Genomic DNA, 23,253 nt, shown 5'->3' with positions numbered 1-23,253 from the left:
GTCTTAAACATAATCATTTCATCAATATTTCTCCTAATTTGTTTCTAATTGCTTCAGTCTGTTCAGTTGGATTTATTTTTGAAAGTATTGGCCGAACGTTATTATGTGTAACTTTGCATCTTGTCTTGATGTAGTTCCTCACTGTGTACCAGAAAGTTTCCTTATACTTCTACAAAACCCTGGTATTGCTGATCAACCTTTTAATTCAGAAGATTGTGTGGAACATATTTATATTGGAGGTACTAATATAGTGAAAGAGAACACACTCAGTTATGCCCCCTCATCTCGATGTTTTGGTCTTCCTCATTTGAGGATATACAGCAGGAGAAAGCTTGGAAAATGTGTGATAAATACTATATCAATAACAAACTTAAGGAAGTGACGTTTAAGATATTATATAGAATTTACCGGGTAAAACTTGTGTTAGAAAGATTCAAGCTGGATATTGATTATAAATGTGATTTCTGTGGACTTGAAAAAGAGAATATTTCCTATCTATTACATACAAGAGTGTCCTGGATGGATGTAGCCAACTTTCTACAAAAGAAACTTAAGATGAATGTTGAAATAAATATGTTTAAGGTAATGCTATATTTTAGTTAAGATAAAATTTTAAATAACATGCTGTATATTATACAATTATCTATTATTTTTGGCGTTATGAAATATATATATACTTATTTTTGTTTTGTCTTCTTTTTGTTTAATTTAAACAAAAAATTAAAAAAAAATTGTTTTAATTATATTATATTATATTATATTATATTATATCATATTATATTATATTATATAATCAGTGGGAATAATACAGATATTATATTATATTATATTATATTATATTATATCATATTATATTATAATATGATATAATATATATATATGTAGATAGATATATATATATTTATTATATTATATTATATCATATTATATTATAATATAATATAATATGATATAATATAATATAATATAATATAATATCTGTATTATTCCCACTGATTGATGGCGAGTTTAAGTCTTTAACTGTGGTCACTGGATAACAATTAACAAATTATTTCATGATCATTCTTGTTAATTCATTCTCATTGTTTCAATTTGCTCATCTAGTTTTTTTGTTCAGTTTTTTGTTTTGTCTTCTTTTTGTTAAATTTTTAAAATGTTGTTGTTTTTTTGTTTTAATTATATTACATTGATGTTATTTGTAATAATTACACAAATAATGATTCATACATATTGAGATAAATAATGATTTTACTGACATTAGCACAGTGTTACCCACATATTTAATGTAGTGTTGCAGTTCTCCATTGGGACCACTGGAGGGCGGTAAACAACCATGTCTCTAAATACACCCGCATATCATGTCAACTGTCAGCTTCTGTCAAGAAATAAGACCATACATTTGTAGATTTATCTTGGAAAATATCATCTGTGACTTAAAACTTCGACTGGAATTTTATTTATTTTTTCAAGATTCAACACAATATATGACAGAGAGTATTTTCTAATCAATCTAATTTTCCTTGTCACAAAGTTTTACATTCATAAATGCAAATTTGCAAAAGTTAAACCTCACTTTGTTTTCAAGAAAGAAATGGAATTATATATAAGACAATTTCCTCTTGCAGTTACTATTATTTATATATATATACATATATATACATTTATATTAACCCCTGGCATGTTTTGGGTTTTATGTAACTTTTCTTAATTTAGAAAAAAGAAAGAACAAAAAAATGCCATAATAAATAATGTCCTACGGACATTTCCGATGAAAACCTTCAAAATAAAACAATCCAAGTATGTAAATGAAGGTGAACAATATAAATTAAAAAGATTGCTATTTGAATACATTATATAGTGCAGGGATTAAATTGTTTTGTGGGTGTATTAGAATGCAACTAGGTAAATTTACTCAAATACTGTATTTACTTAATATGTCTATATAAAACTACAAGTTCCAGCGGCAGCCTGAGCCTGACGTCACCGGAAGTCAGTCAGATTGGTATAAAGGCATTTCCGCATCCTCAGCGGGTCCTTTCCTGTCTACGGCCTTACCGAAGATGGCGGTGCAAATCTCAAAGAAGAGGAAGGTTAGCACTGTTTTATCCCCGTTTTGCTCACACAGACAGCCGGTTTACATCAAAATGGCTTCGTATTGTTTAAGATACAATCGTTACGCGTTCACAAAGGTGTTAGTGGAGCTGGTACACCTCCGATCCGGAGGGGATTGATGCAGATGCTGCTTCCTGCGCTGCGTCCTCCTCATTGGGCTCATTTAGCTAGCATGGCTCCTCCACCGAGTTATAACCCGGTTAACCCCAAATATGAGCCCAAAACTCCTTTAAAACTCAGTCGAGCTGTGTTCAAAACAACTCTACCAATCTTATAACCTTGTAAAATATGTCTGCTTACATTTAATGTGTGTGTTTTAGGTGTCCTAATGTGGTTTAGTGAACGTTAGCTGCTGAGTTAGCTTCCTCTCTGGGTGTATTAGACACAGATCTGACATGTGGTTCCAGTAGTTTGGGTTGTTTAATGTGTTTAATCGGTTAATTGCACAGTTGACATATCACAGTCCAATTGCTGGGCTTCTAAACTCTGTGATGTGCCCATATATATATGTATATATATATAATAATAATAAATTACTGCTGTTATTACATGCTAGACTTTTTACTGTCTGTGGAGCATCTCTAGAGTTTGTCTTTACTGTGTTGACTGAATCTAACTTAAAACAGAGACATGTTAATGTGGTTTAGTTAGCTGGTGAGTTAGCTTCATAGAAAGTTGGTCCTGACATATTAGGAAGTTTAATCAATTATAAACATCTTATATGTAGTTAGGAACGTTTGATTAAATCATGTAGTGACTGTAAAAGACAGTGTAGTTCATTTTAAATGTCTGCTAACGACTGATAGGATGCAATACATGAAGCAAAGTGCTAACTCAAATATTATAATACAGAAGCATTATTTGGGGGATAAAATTAATGCAGTTGCAAAGGCTTCATAATCTTGATTGACCTCCCTTCGGTGATGATACGATGACGAGACGGAACAGGACTCAATCTGGTTCTGCGGGTGACTGGTTCAGGTCCACGTTCTGTGGTTCTGCTCCAGTTCCTCAGATCAGGGAGTCATTCTCATGAAGACACCGAGGCATTTGTCTGAGAAGGGTCAAAGCATCAGGAGTGAAAATGTATCACCAGAAACAGAGCACAGAAAGATGAACATCTCAAGCAAGCAGCAATAGTATTGAGATTTTGTGCATGTGAAGTCTAGAGAGCTAGTTCAGTTGACCTGCAGTTTTACAGAGGAAGCATGCAGGATGTTTGACCTTTTATTCCCCTCTGTGATAGCTGTATGCTGAGAAGGTTGCCACCCGTGGTTTGTGTGCCATGGCTCAGGCAGAGTCCATGTGTTTAATCGGTTAATTGCACAGTTGACATATCGCAGTCCAATTGATGGGCTTCTAAACTTTGTGATATGCCCATATATTTATATTATGCTAGAATTTACTGTCTGTGGAGCATCTCTAGAGTTTGACAGTCTCTAACTTAAAACTATCTCTCAATAACTTAAAAGGGACATGTGTAATGTTAGGTTTGAGTTTTCCCTTTTTATAAAGTGCACCTCATTCATTCCTCAGCTGAGGACAGACATTCCCTTTATTAAGTCGCATGTTTTGTCCTCTGGGTGATCAGTTTGTTTAATCGAAGCTAAGCTGACCCTGTCCTCTCTCTCTCTCTCCGTAGTTCGTCTCAGACGGTATCTTCAAGGCCGAGCTGAACGAGTTCCTGACTCGTGAGCTTGCTGAGGATGGCTACTCCGGTGTGGAGGTGCGTGTGACCCCAACCAGGACTGAAATCATCATCCTGGCCACAAGGTGAGTGTCCAGACAGCCTTTTATTATGATAAACATACATGCTAACACAATTTTAAGGAAAAACACACACGTGCACATCAAAAGCTGCAAGTATGACGTGTTTCTGCAGAAGCAATTTATTGATATCAAGTAGAGTTTACAACAGACATTGGCATCTGTTGTACGGAGCCTTGTGTTTGCTCTCAGGGTGAAGTGTTTGTGCCTTAGCTTTTGTCCCTTCGATGAAGAAACGATGACGAGTCGGAATAGGACTCACTCTGGTTCTGGGGGTTACTGTTGCAGGTCCACGTTTTGTGGTTCTGCTCCAGTTCCTCAGAGCAGGGAGTCCTTTTGGTTGAAGACATCGAGGCATTTGTCTGAGAAGGGTCGAAGCAGCACACACCGTTACCTGCTGAATGTAATGCAGTGATAAAGTTAACAGAGATAACTTGACTACAATTTTGAAGTATAGAGGAGGCTAAATTACACCCAAAATCAAGCTTTCACAGGATTTAATTGAAATGATTTAATTACATAAATACACTGTCGGTATCTACACCGACACCTCTGTCAATTCTGTGTTTAAACCACCCTTAAACTGTAATTTTCCATCAGTGATCCTAAGTGTGTTTAACTGTTTTTAGGACCCAGAATGTTCTGGGAGAGAAGGGCCGTCGGATCAGAGAGCTGACCGCTGTGGTCCAGAAGAGGTTTGGCTTCCCTGAGGGCAGCGTGGAGGTAAGGAAACCAGGATGCAATACATATATATATATGCAATATTATAAGACATAAGCCTTATTTTGGGGATAAAATTAATGCAGTGGCAAAGGCTTCAGAATTTTTACTGACCTCCCTTCGGTGATGATACGATGACGAGACGGAACAGGACTCAATCTGGTTCTGCGGGTGACTGGTTCAGGTCCACGTTCTGTGGTTCTGCTCCAGTTCCTCAGATCAGGGAGTCATTCTCATGAAGACACCGAGGCATTTGTCTGAGAAGGGTCGAAGCATCAGGAGTGAAAATGTATCACCAGAAACAGAGCAAAGAAAGATTAACATATCAAGCAAGCAGCAGTAGTATTGAGATTTTGTGCATGTGAAGTCTAGAGAGCTAGTTCATGTACCTGCATTTAATTTAATGAAAGTGTACTGGAGCCATTTTGGCCCTGACCTGCAGTTTTACAGAGGAAGCATGCAGTATGTTTGACCTTTGAACTGTGTCCCCTCTGTGATAGCTGTATGCTGAGAAGGTTGCCACCCGTGGTCTGTGTGCGATCGCTCAGGCAGAGTCTCTGCGCTACAAGCTGCTGGGAGGCCTGGCTGTGCGTAGGTAAGCAGTGCTCTACAAAAAGTGGTAGGATTTACTGTCAACTAATTCAGCATGCTCTCCACCTACTCTGACTTCATTGGTGCAGCTGTGCTTTATCTTTAAGATGGGTAGCATGTAGCATTTTCACAACCAAGAAGATTGTCCATATCTCTTCACTGCAGGGATCTGACTTTAATCATCTTGGACTCCTTTGCATCATATCATAAATGTGATTTTTGCAAGCAGTCTCCATGCTACTACACGTCGGGGCTTAGGTGATAGCATGGGCTGTGATTGGTCAGCTTGGACTGCTAGTGTTGTCTCCTACAAGTTTCTGATGGAGCTTGATAGTGAAAGCGATATGAAGCAGGTTAACGAAAGAGTCAAAGCTTGTTTTTGCTTTGAACTGGATGTTTAAGGTGTTAACATTTGATTAATTTAGTACATAACTATGTAGTGATGTAAACGAAATGTGGTTTCTGTCCACAATTTTGGAAGATCCTTGTAGTAAGCAGGCAATAAACAAAGCAGTTATATTCATAATAATAAGCCGGACATCGAAAGCTGCACGTATAACACATTTCTGCTGAAGCAATTTATTGATAATCAAGTAGAGTTTACAACATAAACTGACATCTGTTGTACGGAGCCTTGTGTTTGCTCTCAGGGTGAAGTGTTTGTTCAGTGTATCCCTTCAGTGATGAGACGATGACGAGTCGGAACAGGACTCACTCTGGTTCTGGGGGTTGCTGGTGTAGGCTCACGTTCTGTGGTTCTGCTCCAGCTCCTCAGAGCAGGGAGTCCTTTTGGTTGAAGACAATCGAGGCATTTGTCTGAGAAGGGTTGAAGCAGCACACTTAACGGTTACCTGCTGAATATGTAGTGTTAAAGTGAACAGAGAGAACCTGACTACATTTTGAAGTAAAGATAAAGCTAAATTATACCCAAACTAAAGCATGAAATGAATACCTGCTTTCACAGGATTTACTTGAAATCTTCTAATTACAGAAATATACACTCTGTATCTACACCACTTTCAATTCCTTACATTCAAACCTAACTTACACTGTCATCTTCCATTGATGCAGTGAATGTTATAATTCTTGACACACCTTTGTTGTCAATTTTCACCAAAAGAACAGGAAAACACTGACTGTAATTCTCTGGCTGTATGTTAACACGATTCTTACCCCTCCTCTCTTTCAGGGCATGCTATGGTGTTCTGAGGTTCATCATGGAGAGCGGCGCTAAGGGCTGCGAGGTCGTGGTGTCCGGCAAGCTGAGAGGTCAGAGGGCCAAGTCCATGAAGTTTGTGGATGGCCTGATGATCCACAGCGGAGACCCCGTCAACTACTACGTCGACACAGCAGTCCGCCACGTCCTGCTAAGGCAGGGTGAGTACAGCTCGAACAGGGGACACGGCAGCGACACTAACGAAACACCTATTTACTTTGACATTTGGAAAGTTTTCTGCAAAGTCTCATTGGAAATCATTTTATGCCTGTGCCACTATGATCATTGCTTCTGAAACCAAACCAAACGATACTTTGGAGGATATATTATTTTGCCTCTGTACTTCATAGTTTTGTTTTTTATTGGTGCTAATACATGCTTATTGATGTGTTTGTCCTCAGGTGTGCTGGGCATCAAGGTCAAGATCATGCTGCCCTGGGACCCCAGCGGTAAGATTGGCCCCAAGAAGCCCCTGCCCGATCACGTCAGCATTGTGGAGCCCAAGGAGGAGCAACATCCCACCACACCCATGTCTGAGCAGAAGGGGGCCAAGCCTGAGGCACCCGTCATGCCCCAGGGAACACCTGTACCCACCGCATAAGAGGGTAAGAGAAGGCAGGGTCCTGTCACCAGCAGGCTGGCTTTATGATGTGAAGAGTTGATGCAGTTTAATAATAGTTGTTTGTCATGATTGTACTGGATCTTTTTAATGTGTGAAACTTGGATTCAGTTATTTCGTACTGAAGGCCTCTATAGTGATTATAGGTGAACAAATTATGGTTAATCTCTCCACTTATTTGAGGATATACAATAAATAAAGACAATTCATAGTCTGTTTTTGTCCCTTCAATGAAGAAACGATGACGAGTCGGAACAGGACTCAATCTGTTTCTGGGGGTTGCTGGTGCAGGCTCACGTTCTGTGGTTCTGCTCCAGCTCCTCAGAGCAGGGAGTCCTTTTGGTTGAAGACATCGAGGCATTTGTCTGAGAAGGGTTGAAGCAGCACACTTAACGGTTACTCGTTTTAAAATAGAGGAGAAGTGAATGTAGACAATCTGACTGTCTTAATAAGGTCAATAACATGCCCACAAACCAAAGACGAGAGCAAGGTGAATCTGCTTCAATAGCAACTAAATGTTAAATTCTACCCAAATAAAGATTAAAATTAATACATACTTTCACAGGATTCACTTTAAATTGACAGTAAGTTTAAAGGCGCAGACACACCAAGCCGACATCGGAGAACTAGCTGCAACGAAGGCCGACTTTTGCGCCGCCTTTGTCTTGCCGACAAGTTTAAACACACTGCAAAGACTACAGTTGATGACCAGTAAGCACGTACGTTCTGCGCCTGCGTGAGATGAAATAACTCCACACCAACAGGTGGCGGTAGTCTGTATTGGTCATTCAAAAAGGAAAACCGGAAGACCGAGGACAGCGGATATACAAGCCATTGTTATATGTACATGAAACAAAGCAGCGTTGCCACCCATTTTCATACCACTCAAACTCACCACTTAGCTTCATTCCAGACGGCCATGTCGCTGTGAAAATATCCGTGTGTTGGAATGATCAGATGAGATGAAAATGAAAAATGAGAAGAGCCTTCTGTGTTTTTCCTCTCGACTTTATTCGGTTTCTTGCTTTCCTCACTTCCGTTTCTCTTCTCGAGCACTGATTAGATTCAGCCAATCGGAGCGGTTTCTCTCACCGACAAACTCCGCCGCCGATTCAACACGCTGAATCGACCAAAAAGTCTCACCGACAGCACCAAACTGTCCAACCGTCGGCTTGGTGTGTCAGGGCCTTAACCTAAACACTGTTTTTAATTCTAGAATAAGTTGTATTATGCAGTGTTTATACCGTGGATATCGAAATAGTTTAAGCCTGAAATAAAACAAACCTACAAGAACAGGTTTGACAATGAATCATAACTTTGTAGGCCCAATTCAAAAAGTCATTGTAGAGTCATGAGGAAATGAATATTTGCAGCATTTTTGCCTTCAGCTACAACCATTAATTATTTATGTCATTAAAGTAATAACCCTGTTTTAGTCAGCAGGTTCAAATTTACTTCCAGTGTTTGAAGCTGGTTTTTAATTCTGTTTTTGTCTTTTACAGGTTTCAAGTGTTCCACCAGATGGAAGCAAGACCCTCTGTTTTTTGTGTACAAAAACAATAAAATCTGGAAAATACACTTACTATGTTGTGGTCACTTTGTTACAGTGTTTAAATGTGAGCTTCAGTACTTTAAAATAACCCCTCAAAAAAGTTTTTTTTGCACAGTAAAAATGAAATCTCATACTTGGGCAGAACAGCACTCTACAGGTTTTACCACTAAAATCATGTCTATAATAGCCAATAAGATGAACAGTTTATTTGACCATACTGTAGAGCTTTTACTGTTAAAGCTTCATAAGTTCTGTAGAGATTTTAGCTTTTTGTGTGCAGAACATGTCTGTGTTATCCTCATATTTGAACTGGTCTGATTTATTTTTCTCGAAGAGGAATCCATGTTATTGTGGTAACCAGAGTACATTGTCCAACATGCTCTTGTTTTTGCCTTCTGTTCTTACATTTATGAACTTCTTTTTAACACCAGTTTAGATGAAATGTTTTCAGATGGTAGAATGTGTTGGGGAGACTTTTAGAAGGGTTTTGTTTACACTTGGATAAAGTGACTCAGTCTTCAGTATAATCTGGTTAGAAAGAAAGAGTGACTGTAAAGTCAATCAGTGATGAGGAGGAAGTGAGATATCTCACTCTGCTCCATTTCCTGCTACCAGAAATTAGAGTTCTAAAATCCAATAACCTGAATTTAAGGCCTTAAAATGTCTTAATGCCTCTTTTTGCATGTCTTAAAAAGTCATAAACGTTAATAAAAGAAATGCATTATCTAACTTTTAAATGTTTTTTAACAAAAACTATAAAACGGAACCAAAAAAAGGGGACAGGTGTGCTCTCCGGACATAATTCATTGGAGCACACCCATTTCACGTGTAGTCCAATGGGTGCAGTACAGTGTTGTGTGGAGGAAAACAAAATAAAATGGGTAAATGCAGGTTTAACTCTCTGTGGCTGGACAACAGTGGGTTCAGTGGGTGGTTGCAGCCGGTGCCTGGAGATGTTTATGGAGCTTGCTGCACTCTCTGCAAGAAGACTCTGAAACTTGGAACACTGGGAGTCAGGTCTCTGGAGTCTCATGCAAGATCAGTAAGACATAAAGCTGCTGTGAAAGAAGAGCAGCTGATGCCTGTAATCAGCCACTATTGTTCCATGTCTGTATCTGGAGCATCGACTCCAACAGACCTCCAGACTGCGTTTGGAGCTACACCTACACTAGAAGATGAGGTACTTTCTCACTCTTTTCCCTCTCTTTATACATTTCATTTGTATTACATGACAGTCTTTATTTAACAACATTTAACAACTTAAATGTTTTTATTCAATACATAATTAATTTCTAGTGTTGGCTCAATCTCGATGCACCATTGTATTATGGCATTTTCTTAGTTAATCCGTACAATTCAGCACGATTTTCTTATGATTTGCGATATTAGAGGGAATTATATTTTATATATTTTTATGACACACTACACTGACTTTTTTGACATTATACTATGACTTTTTTTTATAGTTCTTTTGACATACTATACTATGACTTTTATCATTTTTTTTTCGACATACTATGACTTTGATTTTATTCACATACTATGCTATTACTTTTTTAGACATACTATATTGACTTTTTTAATATTTAATTTTACATACTATACTTTGACTTTTAATATTTTTTTGACATACCATAGTATGACTTCTTTATCATTTTTTTCGACATACTATATTATGACATCTCTGCAGCACGACAATATTTAATTTAAAAATGATATTTGGACACATTTTGCGTTTAACAAATACTGCGCCTCCTGTGATTTGAAAATTGTAGTAGCCCATATTTATATATTTATATATATATATAATAATACAATTTTGATTAATTGTGCAGCCCTAATTTCTATCATATATCTTTAGCATCTGATACCATAAAGTACATTACAGTCACAGAAAATGGTCAAAATATAAAAAATGTAATTAATTAATTAATAATTAAATTAAAACAAAAATGCAAACACAATGGGAGTTATGAGTAAATACATTTAATCAGTCAGAACATGTATGTTTTAGCATTCACATTGTCTAATTTGCATAAGTAAATGATATGATTCAGAAGAAGCCCATAAAAATGGTCAAAGATTTCACTGCGGAGTGACTCATCCTGTCAGCACTAGAGCATCAGGTCCGGGTTAGGCCACGCCCCCTGACTCCTACCTGTTCAGGACGGTGTTAAAGAAATAATAAGCTCCCAGCTATTGACCACCTGGACGAGTCAAGATGAGTCTGCCGGACTACAAATCATCTGAGAAACAATCCTCAACAGCAAATCCAGTAAGATCAGCAGACTTTTAATGTCATACTTTGGATATTTAGTGGAGTTTTACTGAACTTTCTACCTGTTTAACTCTGAACAGGTGGACAGACAGCACTGAGGATATGAAACTCTTTTTTCCATTTGCCTGCATAATCATTCACTGCAGATATTGGCAGTGTCTTATTTCCTTATTATGACAACATTAAAGTCTAAAAGAGTTTGTTTAAGGCGGTTTTAACTGTCGTCCTGTTCCACAGGAATTTAACTTCGAGGAAACTCCCGAATTAATCTGCCAGACAGAAGGACAAGCTCATGCTGGAAGATTATTAACTCCTTAATTGGACCTCAGAGGGAAATGAACTTCTCTTAAAAGTACAATATTTCCTTATAAATGATGGTGGAGTAGAAATATATGAAGTAACATAAAATGGAAATAAGTAAAGTTCAAATACCTGAAAGTTGTACTTTACTGCTGTATTGATTAAATATACCTGGTTACCTTCCACCACTGCTTAAAACCAACTAATTTAAAAGGTAAACCGAGTCAATATTATGCTGTTTGTGAATGCAAATAAGTCTGTCGTGTCAAGTTTTATTTGTTTAGCACTTTTAAAAACAACTAGAGCTGACCAAAGTGTTGTACAAGTTCAAGTGAACACCGAGCAAAATATCAATAAAGCGGTATAACTTAAAATATAAAAACAGGCTGCAATGAAGAAACACGATGTGTGCACAAATCTAAAACCGAATAAAACTTGTAAGAGCAATTTATAAAATAATAGTTTATGAAATATTTAAACATTAAAGCATTAAAACCACTAAGAGCAACCGAAGGCCACTGAAAAATAAGTATGTCTTGAGTTTTAACTTAAAGGTTCCGTATTGTAAAAAGTGAGATTTTCATGTCTTTTACATTATAAAGCAGGTTTAAGTGCTTTATAAATACTGTTAAACTATCAAAACGCTCAATATACGGAGAAATACACACAGCCCGTATTCAGAAATTGCGCGTCTGAATTTCTGTCCATTTGTGATGTCACAAATATACAATATTTAGACCATTACACAGTTTTAAGCGTAAACATTCTAAATGTGTCCCAGTTTATTTCCTGTTGCATTGTATGCAAATAACATCAGCTGACAGGAAGTAAACATGGACCCAAACTGTTGCCTAGCAACGCAATTCCGTTGCAACTCCATTGAAATGCACTAAAACGGAGTGTTTCAGACAGAAGGTGAATACAGGTATATTCAGGCTGACAGTACGAGGAAAATAATGTGTTTTTTGACCATTACAGCATGTAAACATGTTCTAGTAGAAACACAAAATACAAGTATGAACCTGAAAATTAACACGAATATGAGACCTTTAAAAGTTTATGAAGTGTGTTTATGATGCCGTGCAGGCTTGTTTGCTTTAAGTTAATTTAAGTTGTTTAATTTCTGAGTATTTATTTTGTAATTTGATCAAATAGATTTAAGACTCATAACTTTAACAGAATCAGTGCTGGGCCACTATAATAAGACAGGTTGTATTATTGTATCCTATGCATAAACTACAACATCAGTGATATACAAGTGTTGTGTTATTTTATAGACTGTTACTATGGTAATCCACAAATGGAGTCTGTCTATGTGTTTTCAGAGTTGTGACTCTGAGTTGACTATGATTGAATTTGTCCTGCTCTCACTGGGTGTTTTCAGGATCAACAGGCATGACTGATTTTCTGACAGACAGCGGAGGCATGTGGTCTTATCAACCTGAGCAAATCAGTTGTGTAGTTGACTCATGCTGACGCCCTTCCTGTAGTCACTAAACACACACTGTGGGTGCATTCCAATACCCATACTACCATACTATTTAGTATGCCAGAAAAATATTTAGTATGTCCCAATACGTAGTATGTCAAATGCAGTATGCCAAAAATACCAAGGAGGGTGAAAAGAGGAGATGTCACACGTCATTGTCATAGCGTCATATCTTTGCAGAACAACACATGCGCCGTAAAATCTGGTCTGCAATCGACAAAATTCAGCCAATAGCAACGCACAGCGACAGCTCCAGTTACACTGGCCATGTGTCATACCCAATAGATCAAGACCGTGTCCCAGCCTCTTTCAATAAGCCTTGAAAAATATCAGGATGTCCTACTACATCCGGAGCATTTTGCAGTTTGGAAGCCAGCATGCTTTTCTGGCTATTCTGACCCACAATCATCTGCGCAGCAGACCTATGAGCTAGACCAGGGGTCAGCAACCTTTACTATCAAAAGAGCCATTTTAGGCAAAAAATAAATAATAATAATCTGTCTGGAGCCGCAAAACATTTGATCATTGTGATGAAGGTAACACAGCTTATAGTCTAAGTATAAAGTATATCATTCTAATGCAGTGAGGGCCAAAGAGCAAATGTACTACAGAGTATTAGGGTCACATTGAGGGAAAAAAGTTGTAATATTACGAGAATGAAGTCGTAATATTAAGAGAATAAAGTCATAACTTTACGAGAATAAAAGTTGTAATAAAACAGTTGTTGACTCCTTCTTGAGGGACTGCTGAGTTATTTACATCTCTATTTAATTTACTTTATGTGCAACTACAAATGAAACTTGTATTGTGTAGTATGGTAAGATGATAAGATCTCCTGCAGGACATGTTTAAAAATGACCACTAACAACTGACATCAGATTTTAAATGATCTAATAATAATAATGTTTCCCCTCAGCCCTCTCCCGTTGTGCAGTTGAACGTCGGGGGTCACCTGTTCAGCACCTCTCTCAACACCATCAGGAAACACCCCGAGTCCAAGCTGGCCGAGCTGTTCAGCAGACCGCCCAAACTACGCACCGACGCACAGGGACGCTACTTCATCGACCGAGACGGTTCCCACTTCGGAGCCGTCCTGGAGTTCCTGAGATCAGACTTGCTGCCCACAGAGAACATCCAGGAGGTTTGAATGCTGTAGTTTTATCTTTAAACAGACGTGGGTTTATCACAGTGTACTGTATGAACCAATGTATCTGTGCAGGTCCACGGGGAGGCAGTGTACTACAACATCAAACCACTGGTCAAACGTTTGGAGGAAACTCCTCAGCTGTTTGGAGAGCTGGTGGGAAGGCAGCAGTTCCTCTCCAGAGTCCCGCACTACAAAGAAAACATCGAGGTCAGCTACGCTCACTGATGTAGTTTCTACTGTTGAATGAAGTCACGTCATGTCAGTTTTCCAGCACCACAACATCTTTTAACCTTTTTTGTGTTGATGTAGATTCAACGGGTGGCACCCTTTTCTGTTTCTGTGATGAGTAGAAAAAAAGAGTGGCAACTGCAAAAGACAAAGAAATCAGATGATGCTAAATCCTCTTCTGTTTATTCCTGACAAATAGCAATCTTGGATGGATTAGGGTTTTTTTCTGGGAAAGTGCTCAAGTTGATATATGTGTAAAAATACATGAGATTGTTACCCTAACTTTCACTACAAAAGTAAATTATTCTCATGTAACTTAAAGGTCCAGTGTGTAGGATTTAGGGGCGTCTATTGGCAGAAATGGAATATAACATTCATAACTATGTTTTCATCAGTGTATAATCACCTGAAACTAAGGATTGTTGTTTTTTTCATTACCTTAGAATGAGCTGTTTATATCTACATAGGGAGCGGGTCCTCATCACAGAGTCGACCATGTTGCACTGCCATGTTTCTACCAACACGTTCTCATCTCAACTCGTCCTGTACAGACGCTTTCTCATGCCCAGTGGCATCACTTTAGGTTTAGGCAACAAAACCACTTTGTTAGGTTTAGGAAAAAACTACATGGTTGGGCTTAAAACTACTATGTTTGTAAAGTGAAAATGAAACTGAACGTTGTGAACGTGGGACATGAACAAACAGCTGATTGGTGTGTTTGTTGGAAACAGATAATATTTTACAATCCTGATTTCATGCTCTGCTTGAAGCCTTTGAAACATCTGATGAGGTTTACGTGTGTGAGTCTGATAATCAACCTGAATTACCAGTTAGTTTTCCTTCATTATTCAGTCAGATATTGTGTTCATGTTTTCTGTTTGCTTTGCCCTGAACAACCACCAGAGAGAGGTGAATACGTTGGTGTCATTCACGCTTTGTGCCATTTTTATTATTCAAATATTTGTATAAACATTTTGTATTATCAAAAGCTCTGAGTGGATCAGTTGGTTCACCCACAATGATGTAAAACAACAGTTAATAAGCACAACACCCTATTGAAATTGCTGAGACAAAGTAGTAGTAGTAGTGGGTATTATTTACTATTATTATTATTATTATTATTATTATTATTAAGAGCCGCTCAAAATGACAGAAAAAGTGTCTGGATCAAAGATAAAATGTAACCATAATATCATATGATTAAATGATCCATGCATCTCCTGTTTTCATCCACAAGAAATCTCTTTGGCTGCTGATGAACGCAGTAATCTCACGTTTCTTCCAGGTGCTGATTCGTATCGCCAGAGCCGAGGCCATCGCCGCCCGCCACTCCACCATCATGGTCTGCGTACTGCGGACGGAGGAGGAGTTGGGTTTTTACGAGAACGCCATCAACAGCCTGGAGGCGGATAAAGAGTCCGTGGTGACATTCGGACCCTGGAAGGCCGTCCTGTCCGTCAAAGACCTGCTGGACTGTGTAAAGATGGACATCGAGAGTCAGGGCTACAAGGTGAGCATCCAGCCTCACGTCGTGGAGAAGAACTTCCTGTCCAGGAGCTATGACTACTTCCACAAACTCATTTTCACCTGGTGGTGAAGAGAGGGCTGCTTTTCTACTTTTATTCAGAGAAGAACTGTACATACTGTACACCCACTATGCACCCATGTGGAAAAATGTGTTTTAATTTTAAACATTTCAGACACAAGGGGTCAGTAAAGCATGTGTATATAAAGGTACTGTGGTTTAACATAGAGTGATGGGCCCACTGAAGTATTTTTCTATCCTTATTTTCTTACAACAAAGGCTTTTGTCTTATAATTAATTGGTGCTTATAAATACAAATATTGTTTTATGTAATGTCAGTGAAATCTGCTGCTAAATTTTAATAAACAAATATTCAGTTACAAAATATGTTTGTTTGTTTTTTTACTCAAAAGGTTTAAAGGTAGGTTGTTTAGTCGGCTGCCTTTTGTGCACTTGTCCAGCTGAAGGGGAATGGACATGTAAACATGAACACCTGGACAATATAATGCAAAAAAATACTATTGCGCAGTGGTGAAAGAAGTATTCAAGACATTTAAGTAAGTAAAATTACAGAAATATTGGCGACAAAATGTACATAAAGTATCAAACATAATGCAGAGTGGCTACTGTCAGTTTTATTCTATTTTATTATTGGATCATTGATATGTAAACTGTACTTAAATATTGGTCAAGGTGGAGCTAATTATTAACTTATATCACTTAATTTGAAAAGTTACTAGACTATAGAGCTCTTAAAAAGTGAAGTGAAAAGTACATTATTTCTCTCTGAGGTGTAGTGAAGTTGAAGTTTAAGCAGCATAACATGGAAATACTCATCCACCACAACAGGTGTTCATATATTGAGGCTACTCTTTGCAAATACGTTTAGTGTGAAATACCTCACCGTTCTTTAACATACCGTTGTATGAGGGGAAATTTGGTCTGGTTGGTATACTGCGTCACAACGTTGGGCAAGCCACGACCCAGATTATAAGAAACAAAAAGGTCAGAAAACACAAAAGCTGAACAGGCACGTCAGCAGAAAGCGGAGCAGAGGGCCTCGGTGTTCAACCACAGAGCATGGCAGGGTATCTACATGTCAGACCACTTCCTGTGTTGTTATCAGAGTGTGAAAAACAACAAACGGTGGTTACAGACAGATACTGTCCTGTAGCAGAGACGCCTCAGATTAGAGCAGTCTGTGGACCATCAGAAGCCATTGAGTGTCCTGCTGGTGTGTCCTCCTACCTGCTCGTAGAGTGTTTGGATGAGAGTCAGTGTCTGATAAGAAATAAGAACATGCTGACTTTAATTCAAATATTCATTGGACGTGTTTTGTTTTTAATGGGTTTCAGCTGATATTTTTATGTTAAAAACCTCCGGAGCTGCATTTAGAGCATCATGGGACACTGAAGCTGACAACTAAAAACCAGACAGATTTTCAAGGTTGTTCAAGAGATGAGGTGCAATAAAGGTCGCCAGTCGTTGTGGTTGCGCGGCATGCACTGTAACCACTCGGCTTTTCAAGGTTAACACAGCAGTGACACATCAAGTCGATGTGACGGAAAACATTAGAGCCTTTAAATAAAGGTTGAATTTAATCTGAATGATCGGGTAAAATGCACAAAGACATTGTATGCTTTCCAGGTAGACGACGGTTGTTTTAAACCTTGATGCTTAACTTTCCGAGGGTCTTATTAAGGGCTCACTGGTTTTTCCTTTAGAAAAAAAAGGTTCTAGTTTGGTGTAATCTTTTCATATCTTTAGCTTGAGAGTGCTTATGTGAGAAAACTGAATGTTGCAGGATTTTTTAGCCGTTCCAGGGGCATTTGATGACAATCTCAATCAGTCCACCACTGAGCTGATGCTAACCCGCTAAACTAAGCTGGTGATGATGGTATCATGGCGTCATACCTGCTGACAATCAGCATGTCAGCATTGTCATTGTGAGAATGTTTGCATGCCGATGTTAGCCACACTTTATCTCAGCCTCACAGAGCTGCTAGCATCGCTGTAGACGCCTGTATTTCATTGTTTTATACTTTTTTGTCCGTGTGAAGACTCCTGAAGAAAATGTTCTAATTTAAACAGAACTGTGTGGTAAAATAAAATAAAACATCACAAACAACTTGGGAAGATTTGACAGATAATTTTGTTTCTCCACCAAAAAGAATCAGGCCAAAATGAGTTTCCTTCCTTTGTTCGGAGAATTGAACATGAACATGAACATGGACATGCGACCAAGAGTAGTTTTCACCACAATGTGTCACAATCACACTTCCTCTTAAAAAACCCCGGGGGGAGAAAAGTTGCACACTTGCATTTCACACCTTGGATCACACTAAGATAAAAGCATCCATCTTTTTATGGTCTCTAAACAGAGTCACTTTTCTTTAAAGAAAAGTGATACTGATAGAGACCATGAAAAGGTGGACGCTTTTATCTTTCTTGTCCTTTAATTGATTAATTCTCACAAAAAGGTTTTGTAGAAATTATTAGTGTCAGTATCTTGAAAACAAGTTGTTACAGCAACACAGAAGACAAAAGAAACTTTTCAAGTCACAAATCACGAGATGGATAAAATGTCATTACTACCCAGCAGGTTTCGTAATATAATGTAAAACAAAGCAGTACATTACTATTCACTTGTACTGAATGGAGTGATAACCGTGCTTTGACAAAATAATCTTAGCTCAAGGTCCACTTATAAACTTTCAACTTCATTTAACGATGACGTCCATCTGCCTTTATCACCATGAGATGCTGTTGAAAGCTCTGGAGAAAGCTGGATAAATGGAGCTCAGATTATTTTGTCAAACTACCAGTTTCCAAGGAGAAGAATGAACTGTCACATATAAAAGTGTTGATTATATATTTTTCTAATGAATGTAATATTTTTACATCAATAAAACAGCATGGTATTGATGTTCAATAAGCTGATGGTGTGTCCTGTTCAGTTCTGTGTAACACAGGAAACGAAGACGGTCGTCGACAAAGAGCAGCAGCAGCAGCAGAGAGACAAACAGAGCTGCTGTTGAGGTGAAGACACCGACATGATGGACAGAAACAACCTGATGAGAGTTCTGCTGCTCGCCAGTCTGCTCCTAACAGGTACGGTTTGTTTTGGATTTGATTAGGTCAAAGATGGAAGAAGTACTCAGATGCTTTAAATATAACAATGTAAAACTACAAATAGGTGTCTAGAAGTAGAATCAGATAAATGGTTCTGCAGAAAAATTATTCCTGTGACTGACATATTATTTGAAATTAATAGATTAATACTGATGCATCAATGAGTAAGCAGCATTTTCTATTATATAAATCCCCTCCAAGAGGTCAGAGGATAAATCAGAGGGGTCATGAAGCGATTAATGGGAGAGGAAAGAAGAACAAACAAAGCTCTGCTATACAAATATGTGTTCATTTTTGGGATATTTCTCTAATCTTTCCCTTTTTTGAGATATATTGGTTAATTTGACTGCTAACAACTCATCTAAAACATGTGATAAGTGACCCCAAGTGCTTTTTTGTGACATTTTGGGAACCACTGGTTTAATCTTTAACAATGCATTGTATGTCATAATCTTATTGTATGTTTTTTAATGTAAAAATATGAATCTGAAAAGCACAACTATAGCTGAAATGTAGAAGTAGAAGTATAAAGCAGCATAAAATGTACCTCAAAATTGTATTTAAGTATAATACTTATTAGTTATTTCCACAAATAGATTTGGTTTCCATGTCGGTCCTTGTTTGGGTTGCATTCAAAGACCACTCAGTTTAAGGATTTCTCCATTTTTCTTTTGTTGTATATTCTATAAATCATCCAGTCTTCCATCGTGAATACATCCATCATCCCCTCATAAAAATGTTTAGCTTCTGTTATTGTGGCCAAGAGCTTCAGTGGGATTTTCTAGTTGAAAAAATGGCAAATATATAACCACGAATAAAAACTCAAGCTAACCTTAAATTGATCTACAAAATGAGTTTCTCATTCGTTATGCGGAATTTAGCTGTCTTCCATTTAGTTTTACTTCTCCTTTGCCATAATTTTCTGCCTCAAATCAGGAACAATGAATAGCTTTTACCTCTTTAGCATCTCAAAGTTATTCAAATAAAACCATCTGAGAAGGAAAATCACTCTTTTATTGAACTGCTTGCCGGTTGTAGACATGCACTGACCTTTGAATTAAGGGTTACAGGTTAAATAAAAGGTTGGGAACCAGTGCTATAGTGTCAAAAAATCTTAAAGGTCATCTTTTAAATCCTCCATTTCTGAGAATTTGAACGTTTAATTTAAAATAGTGGGGATTTATTTATATTAGAAAAATAAAAATGAGTTTGTAAAGTCAGCATTTTTGTGACTTTTGTGTTTCCAGATGTGAGGTGCGAAAAAGATGCCGTGTTTGTGTACAGTAGACTCGGAGGCGAAACCCTCCTGCCATGTTTCAAACCGGAGTCCGAAGACTGCTCCTCAATCACCTGGACCTTCTACAAAAGTGGCCAGGTGCGGTACACCGAGGAGGTCATCGAGGGTCAGGTGAGGGCGGACTCAGACAAGTCCAGCCGCATGTCCGTCAAACCCAACTGCTCCATCACCCTCCGTGACCTCATCGTAGCCGACACCGGCTCCTACGTCTGCCTGAAGCACGGAAAACCCATCACTGACGTTTACCTCTCTCTCCTCACCATCACTTCAATCTCCACCATCACTGACCTGCAGCCTGGAGGAAACCTCACTTTGAGCTGCATCCTCTTCACTTACTATGATATCGGGAGCTGCAAAGCATACTACAGCAATTTCAACCTCAGCTGGGTGGCTGAGGATGGTGCCACGCTGCCCAGAGACACCAGGTTTTCAGTTTCCTGTCCTTCTTTCTGTTAATTCTCACTGCTACCTCCCAACTGTTTTGTGTGATACATTATTGAGGAAAATTACTTTTTATTAACCAAAGTGGTTACTAGTTTTAACAATAAAATTGATAAACTAATGTTGTAAATAATAATAATAATAATAACAATAACAATAATAATAATAATAACAATAACAATAATAATAATAATAATAATAATAATAGATGATTATCATATAAAATAAATAAAATAAATAAAATAAATAAAATAAATAAAATAAATAAAATAAATAAAATAAATAAATAAAATATACCCACACATTTTTTTCAGGTTTTATGTTTAACTGTATTGTGACGGGTGAGTTGTTCTTCATTTCAGAACAATTGTAGAGAAAACAGCTGAAAAGTTAGGAATGCTAAAAAAAATAATAATAATATAATTTTGACTTTAAAGGTCATGAGTATTTTTTATTTTTACAATTCATCTACTATTTTTCTGGCAGCACAAACCTGTATTTCATTATCAGTTTTCATAACATTAAAGGACAAGGCTGATATTATTCTTTATTTTTCTTATAGTCAATAATTCCCATGAAAACCCCAAAACCAACAATGCGTTGTTCCGACTCTCAATAGTTTCCTACATAACCTTTCTGTGGCTCTCAGCTCAGAGTCCATTGGTTTCTACTGAAAACGCAAATCTTTAAAAATGACTTACAAATATAAAGTTTAATTTCTAAAAGGACTCAGTAATTTCATAAAAAAGCTGGTAGTTTTTTTTTTATCAAACAAGCAAGTGAAAATAGTGCATTTGTTGGGGACTATTTTCAGCAGCGGATTAATCCACGTTTGTTGCTCTCGTGAGTTTTTGTGGCAGCAGGACGGTGTATGTTGGAAACATGTCACCCAGTGTAACAGTGTGGCACATTTATGTGTTTTTTAATAGTTTCTCCCCTCTCCGCAGGTACGAGCAGATTTTCCGCGCTCGCTGCAACATCACTCTGGTCATAAAACTCCAGATGGAAGACAACAACAGGAAGTGGCGGTGTCAGGTGGACACCACAGAAAACAGCACGGGGTTATTTCTGGACTTCACTTCTACCTTTTTGTTCCAAAACACGCCCACTGCCCAGAATGTGGTTCCTTCAGCCCCCACAGATTGTCCAGTCCAGCTGCCCATCAGCCGCATCGTGCTCTGTGTGGCCCTGCCCGTCATGGTGCTCATAGTGGGATTCTTCACATGGAGAGGAGACCGGATGAGGGCCAAAACATCTGCAACTGGCATCGAGCTAAAGGAAATTTAACTGACTGTTCATCACTGTATCTGTTCTTGTGTTATACTTTGAAATATAGCCAGTTACAGAATGCAAGTTGTGTGGCCACATTTATATTTATTAACATTTAATGACTGTATTCTCTAAAACAGCGCCTTTAATTTGACTTGTAAAACCAGTTTTTATAACAAATCTGTGTTGTTTAAGATTAAGTTCTTAATTCACCACATTACACAATTAAAAATTAACCAGAGCTGAAATAATTAGGCAGTTATAACATTAGTTTATTGACAGAAAATCAATCAGCCACTATTTTGATAATTGATTGTTTTAGAATTTGTTTTCTAACTGAGCCCTGGTTGCAGCTTCATAAATATGAGGATTTGCTTTGCAATGATTTTACATCATTGCAAAGTGAATAACTTGTCTGTCAAAACAAAATATAAATTATAAATAATCGGTTAATTAGGAAAATAATTATCAGTTCAATAAATAATGAAACCAACTACTATTTAAATTTAAATCAAACTATGAATTAAAAAAAAAACTATTTTGACTCAACACTTTTACAAAATCTTAAAAGTAATTTTATATTAAATTTAAAGGATAAAATAGGTTCACATTTTTTAAAGTCTAGCAGATAATTGTAAGTCAAGCAGATGATTGTACTGACTTACTCGCCAGAGTAAGTTTTTACGACATTTCAGGATTATGAACCCCAGGTATATATAAATATAGGCAGATATTCAAAATTGACTATGATCTGTCCTCATTATATAGCCAGATTTAAAGGATACATTCATATTTTTTTTATCTTGAATAAAACAATACTAACATGCCCATATGTATATTGAAAGGATTAAATTTGCTGTAATTGTTCTTCTTGTGCATTCTGGCTGCTAAATATATAAACAAAGCAATTTCAGTGTAAGTGGTGACACAGAATGAGGAAAAAATGTGATCCCCTCCTTTAACCTATTTTACCCGACAAACCCAGACGAGGCCTTAACGTTACTAAAACAACACTCCAAGTGTGTTTCATCCAAAAAATGTTTGTTTGGCAATGATTTCAATATTTTAGTTACAAAAATCAATGCGCAATAAATTGTATTTTTACTTTATGATATTTTTGGCCATTTTTATAATTGAATGTACATACTTTATTTTGGATTATTTTTGGTTATCTTATTTACATTGTTATTGATCTTATTTGTTATTATCTACTTGATCATATTTCATTATTATAATAAAACTACTCCATTTGGAGTCAAAATTATACAATGTAGTAGTTTTTTATTGATGTTATACTGTGCACAATGGTAGAATGTGATGATGCACAGGGTAAATGTCATGGTTAAAGGCTCCATTGTGTGCAAGTACCCTCCTATAGTGGATAACAGGAGTATTTTATAACAAGATTCACTTTCAAGAAGTAGAAAACCCTTTTGGTACACTTTGGCTATCCAAGTGTGCCAAATGGAGAGTCCTCCTGGTTCTATCTTTACTAAAACCTTTGTAGAATCTATTTGCTTTGTGTTATTTATATCTGCTTTGGCACAGTTGTAGTCGAGGAGTTGCTGAT

General features: G+C 37.4%; 3 protein-coding genes and 5 non-coding genes across 9 annotated transcripts; all 8 read left to right on the top strand.

The window, feature by feature from the left end:
- The first annotated feature begins 1,965 nt into the window (after positions 1–1,965).
- Positions 1,966–8,603, top strand: rps3 (ribosomal protein S3). Its single transcript, XM_037775932.1, has 7 exons — positions 1,966–2,090; positions 3,755–3,885; positions 4,509–4,602; positions 5,100–5,194; positions 6,380–6,567; positions 6,808–7,011; positions 8,528–8,603. The coding sequence occupies exons 1-6, from the start codon at positions 2,061–2,063 to the stop codon at positions 7,005–7,007; spliced, it is 738 nt and encodes a 245-aa protein (XP_037631860.1). The 5' UTR covers positions 1,966–2,060; the 3' UTR covers positions 7,008–7,011; positions 8,528–8,603.
- Positions 3,028–3,175, top strand: LOC119492162. The gene has a single exon (XR_005207734.1). It is a non-coding gene; the product is annotated as a small nucleolar RNA SNORD15 (small nucleolar RNA).
- Positions 4,102–4,250, top strand: LOC119492166. The gene has a single exon (XR_005207738.1). It is a non-coding gene; the product is annotated as a small nucleolar RNA SNORD15 (small nucleolar RNA).
- On the top strand, positions 4,718–4,865 carry LOC119492161. The gene has a single exon (XR_005207733.1). It is a non-coding gene; the product is annotated as a small nucleolar RNA SNORD15 (small nucleolar RNA).
- On the top strand, positions 5,866–6,015 carry LOC119492164. Its single transcript, XR_005207736.1, has one exon. It is a non-coding gene; the product is annotated as a small nucleolar RNA SNORD15 (small nucleolar RNA).
- Positions 7,251–7,399, top strand: LOC119492165. The gene has a single exon (XR_005207737.1). It is a non-coding gene; the product is annotated as a small nucleolar RNA SNORD15 (small nucleolar RNA).
- Positions 8,604–9,389: 786 nt separating the features above from the next.
- Positions 9,390–15,929, top strand: kctd14 (potassium channel tetramerization domain containing 14). Of its 2 annotated transcripts, none has more exons than XM_037774329.1 (4): positions 9,390–9,757; positions 13,561–13,785; positions 13,864–13,998; positions 15,305–15,929. In XM_037774329.1, exons 1-4 carry the CDS (start codon positions 9,455–9,457, stop codon positions 15,614–15,616), a joined length of 975 nt encoding a protein of 324 aa, XP_037630257.1. In that variant the 5' UTR covers positions 9,390–9,454; the 3' UTR covers positions 15,617–15,929. The 2 variants fall into 2 exon arrangements, with proteins under 2 accessions (XP_037630257.1, XP_037630258.1); XM_037774330.1 differs by lacking the exon at positions 9,390–9,757 and adding an exon at positions 10,689–10,852.
- Positions 15,930–18,003: 2,074 nt separating this feature from the next.
- Positions 18,004–22,806, top strand: LOC119491612. The gene is made up of 3 exons (XM_037775756.1): positions 18,004–18,655; positions 19,924–20,398; positions 21,362–22,806. The coding sequence occupies exons 1-3, from the start codon at positions 18,598–18,600 to the stop codon at positions 21,699–21,701; spliced, it is 873 nt and encodes a 290-aa protein (XP_037631684.1). The 5' UTR covers positions 18,004–18,597; the 3' UTR covers positions 21,702–22,806.
- Positions 22,807–23,253: the final 447 nt, after the last annotated feature.

This window comes from Sebastes umbrosus, chromosome 7, assembly GCF_015220745.1.
Source record: "Sebastes umbrosus isolate fSebUmb1 chromosome 7, fSebUmb1.pri, whole genome shotgun sequence".
In the NCBI taxonomy this organism is placed as follows: Eukaryota; Metazoa; Chordata; class Actinopteri; order Perciformes; family Sebastidae; genus Sebastes; species Sebastes umbrosus.
The sequence above is the reverse complement of the archived record's forward strand: the minus strand, read 5'-3'. Positions and strand labels throughout refer to the sequence as shown.

Bases quoted from the DNA above. Each gene is read 5' to 3' on its own strand.
- rps3 (XM_037775932.1), top strand. From the start codon at position 2,061: ATGGCGGTGCAAATCTCAAAGAAGAGGAAG. The intron at 4,603-5,099 runs GTAAGGAAACCA...CCTCTGTGATAG, and splicing joins TCCCTGAGGGCAGCGTGGAG to CTGTATGCTGAGAAGGTTGC. The intron at 5,195-6,379 runs GTAAGCAGTGCT...CCTCTCTTTCAG, and splicing joins GGAGGCCTGGCTGTGCGTAG to GGCATGCTATGGTGTTCTGA.
- kctd14 (XM_037774329.1), top strand. From the start codon at position 9,455: ATGGGTAAATGCAGGTTTAACTCTCTGTGGCTGGACAACAGTGGGTTC. The intron at 9,758-13,560 runs GTACTTTCTCAC...GTTTCCCCTCAG, and splicing joins CACCTACACTAGAAGATGAG to CCCTCTCCCGTTGTGCAGTT. The intron at 13,786-13,863 runs GTTTGAATGCTG...GTATCTGTGCAG, and splicing joins CCACAGAGAACATCCAGGAG to GTCCACGGGGAGGCAGTGTA.
- LOC119491612 (XM_037775756.1), top strand. From the start codon at position 18,598: ATGATGGACAGAAACAACCTGATGAGAGTTCTGCTGCTCGCCAGTCTG. The intron at 18,656-19,923 runs GTACGGTTTGTT...TTGTGTTTCCAG, and splicing joins CGCCAGTCTGCTCCTAACAG to ATGTGAGGTGCGAAAAAGAT. The intron at 20,399-21,361 runs GTTTTCAGTTTC...CCCTCTCCGCAG, and splicing joins ACGCTGCCCAGAGACACCAG to GTACGAGCAGATTTTCCGCG.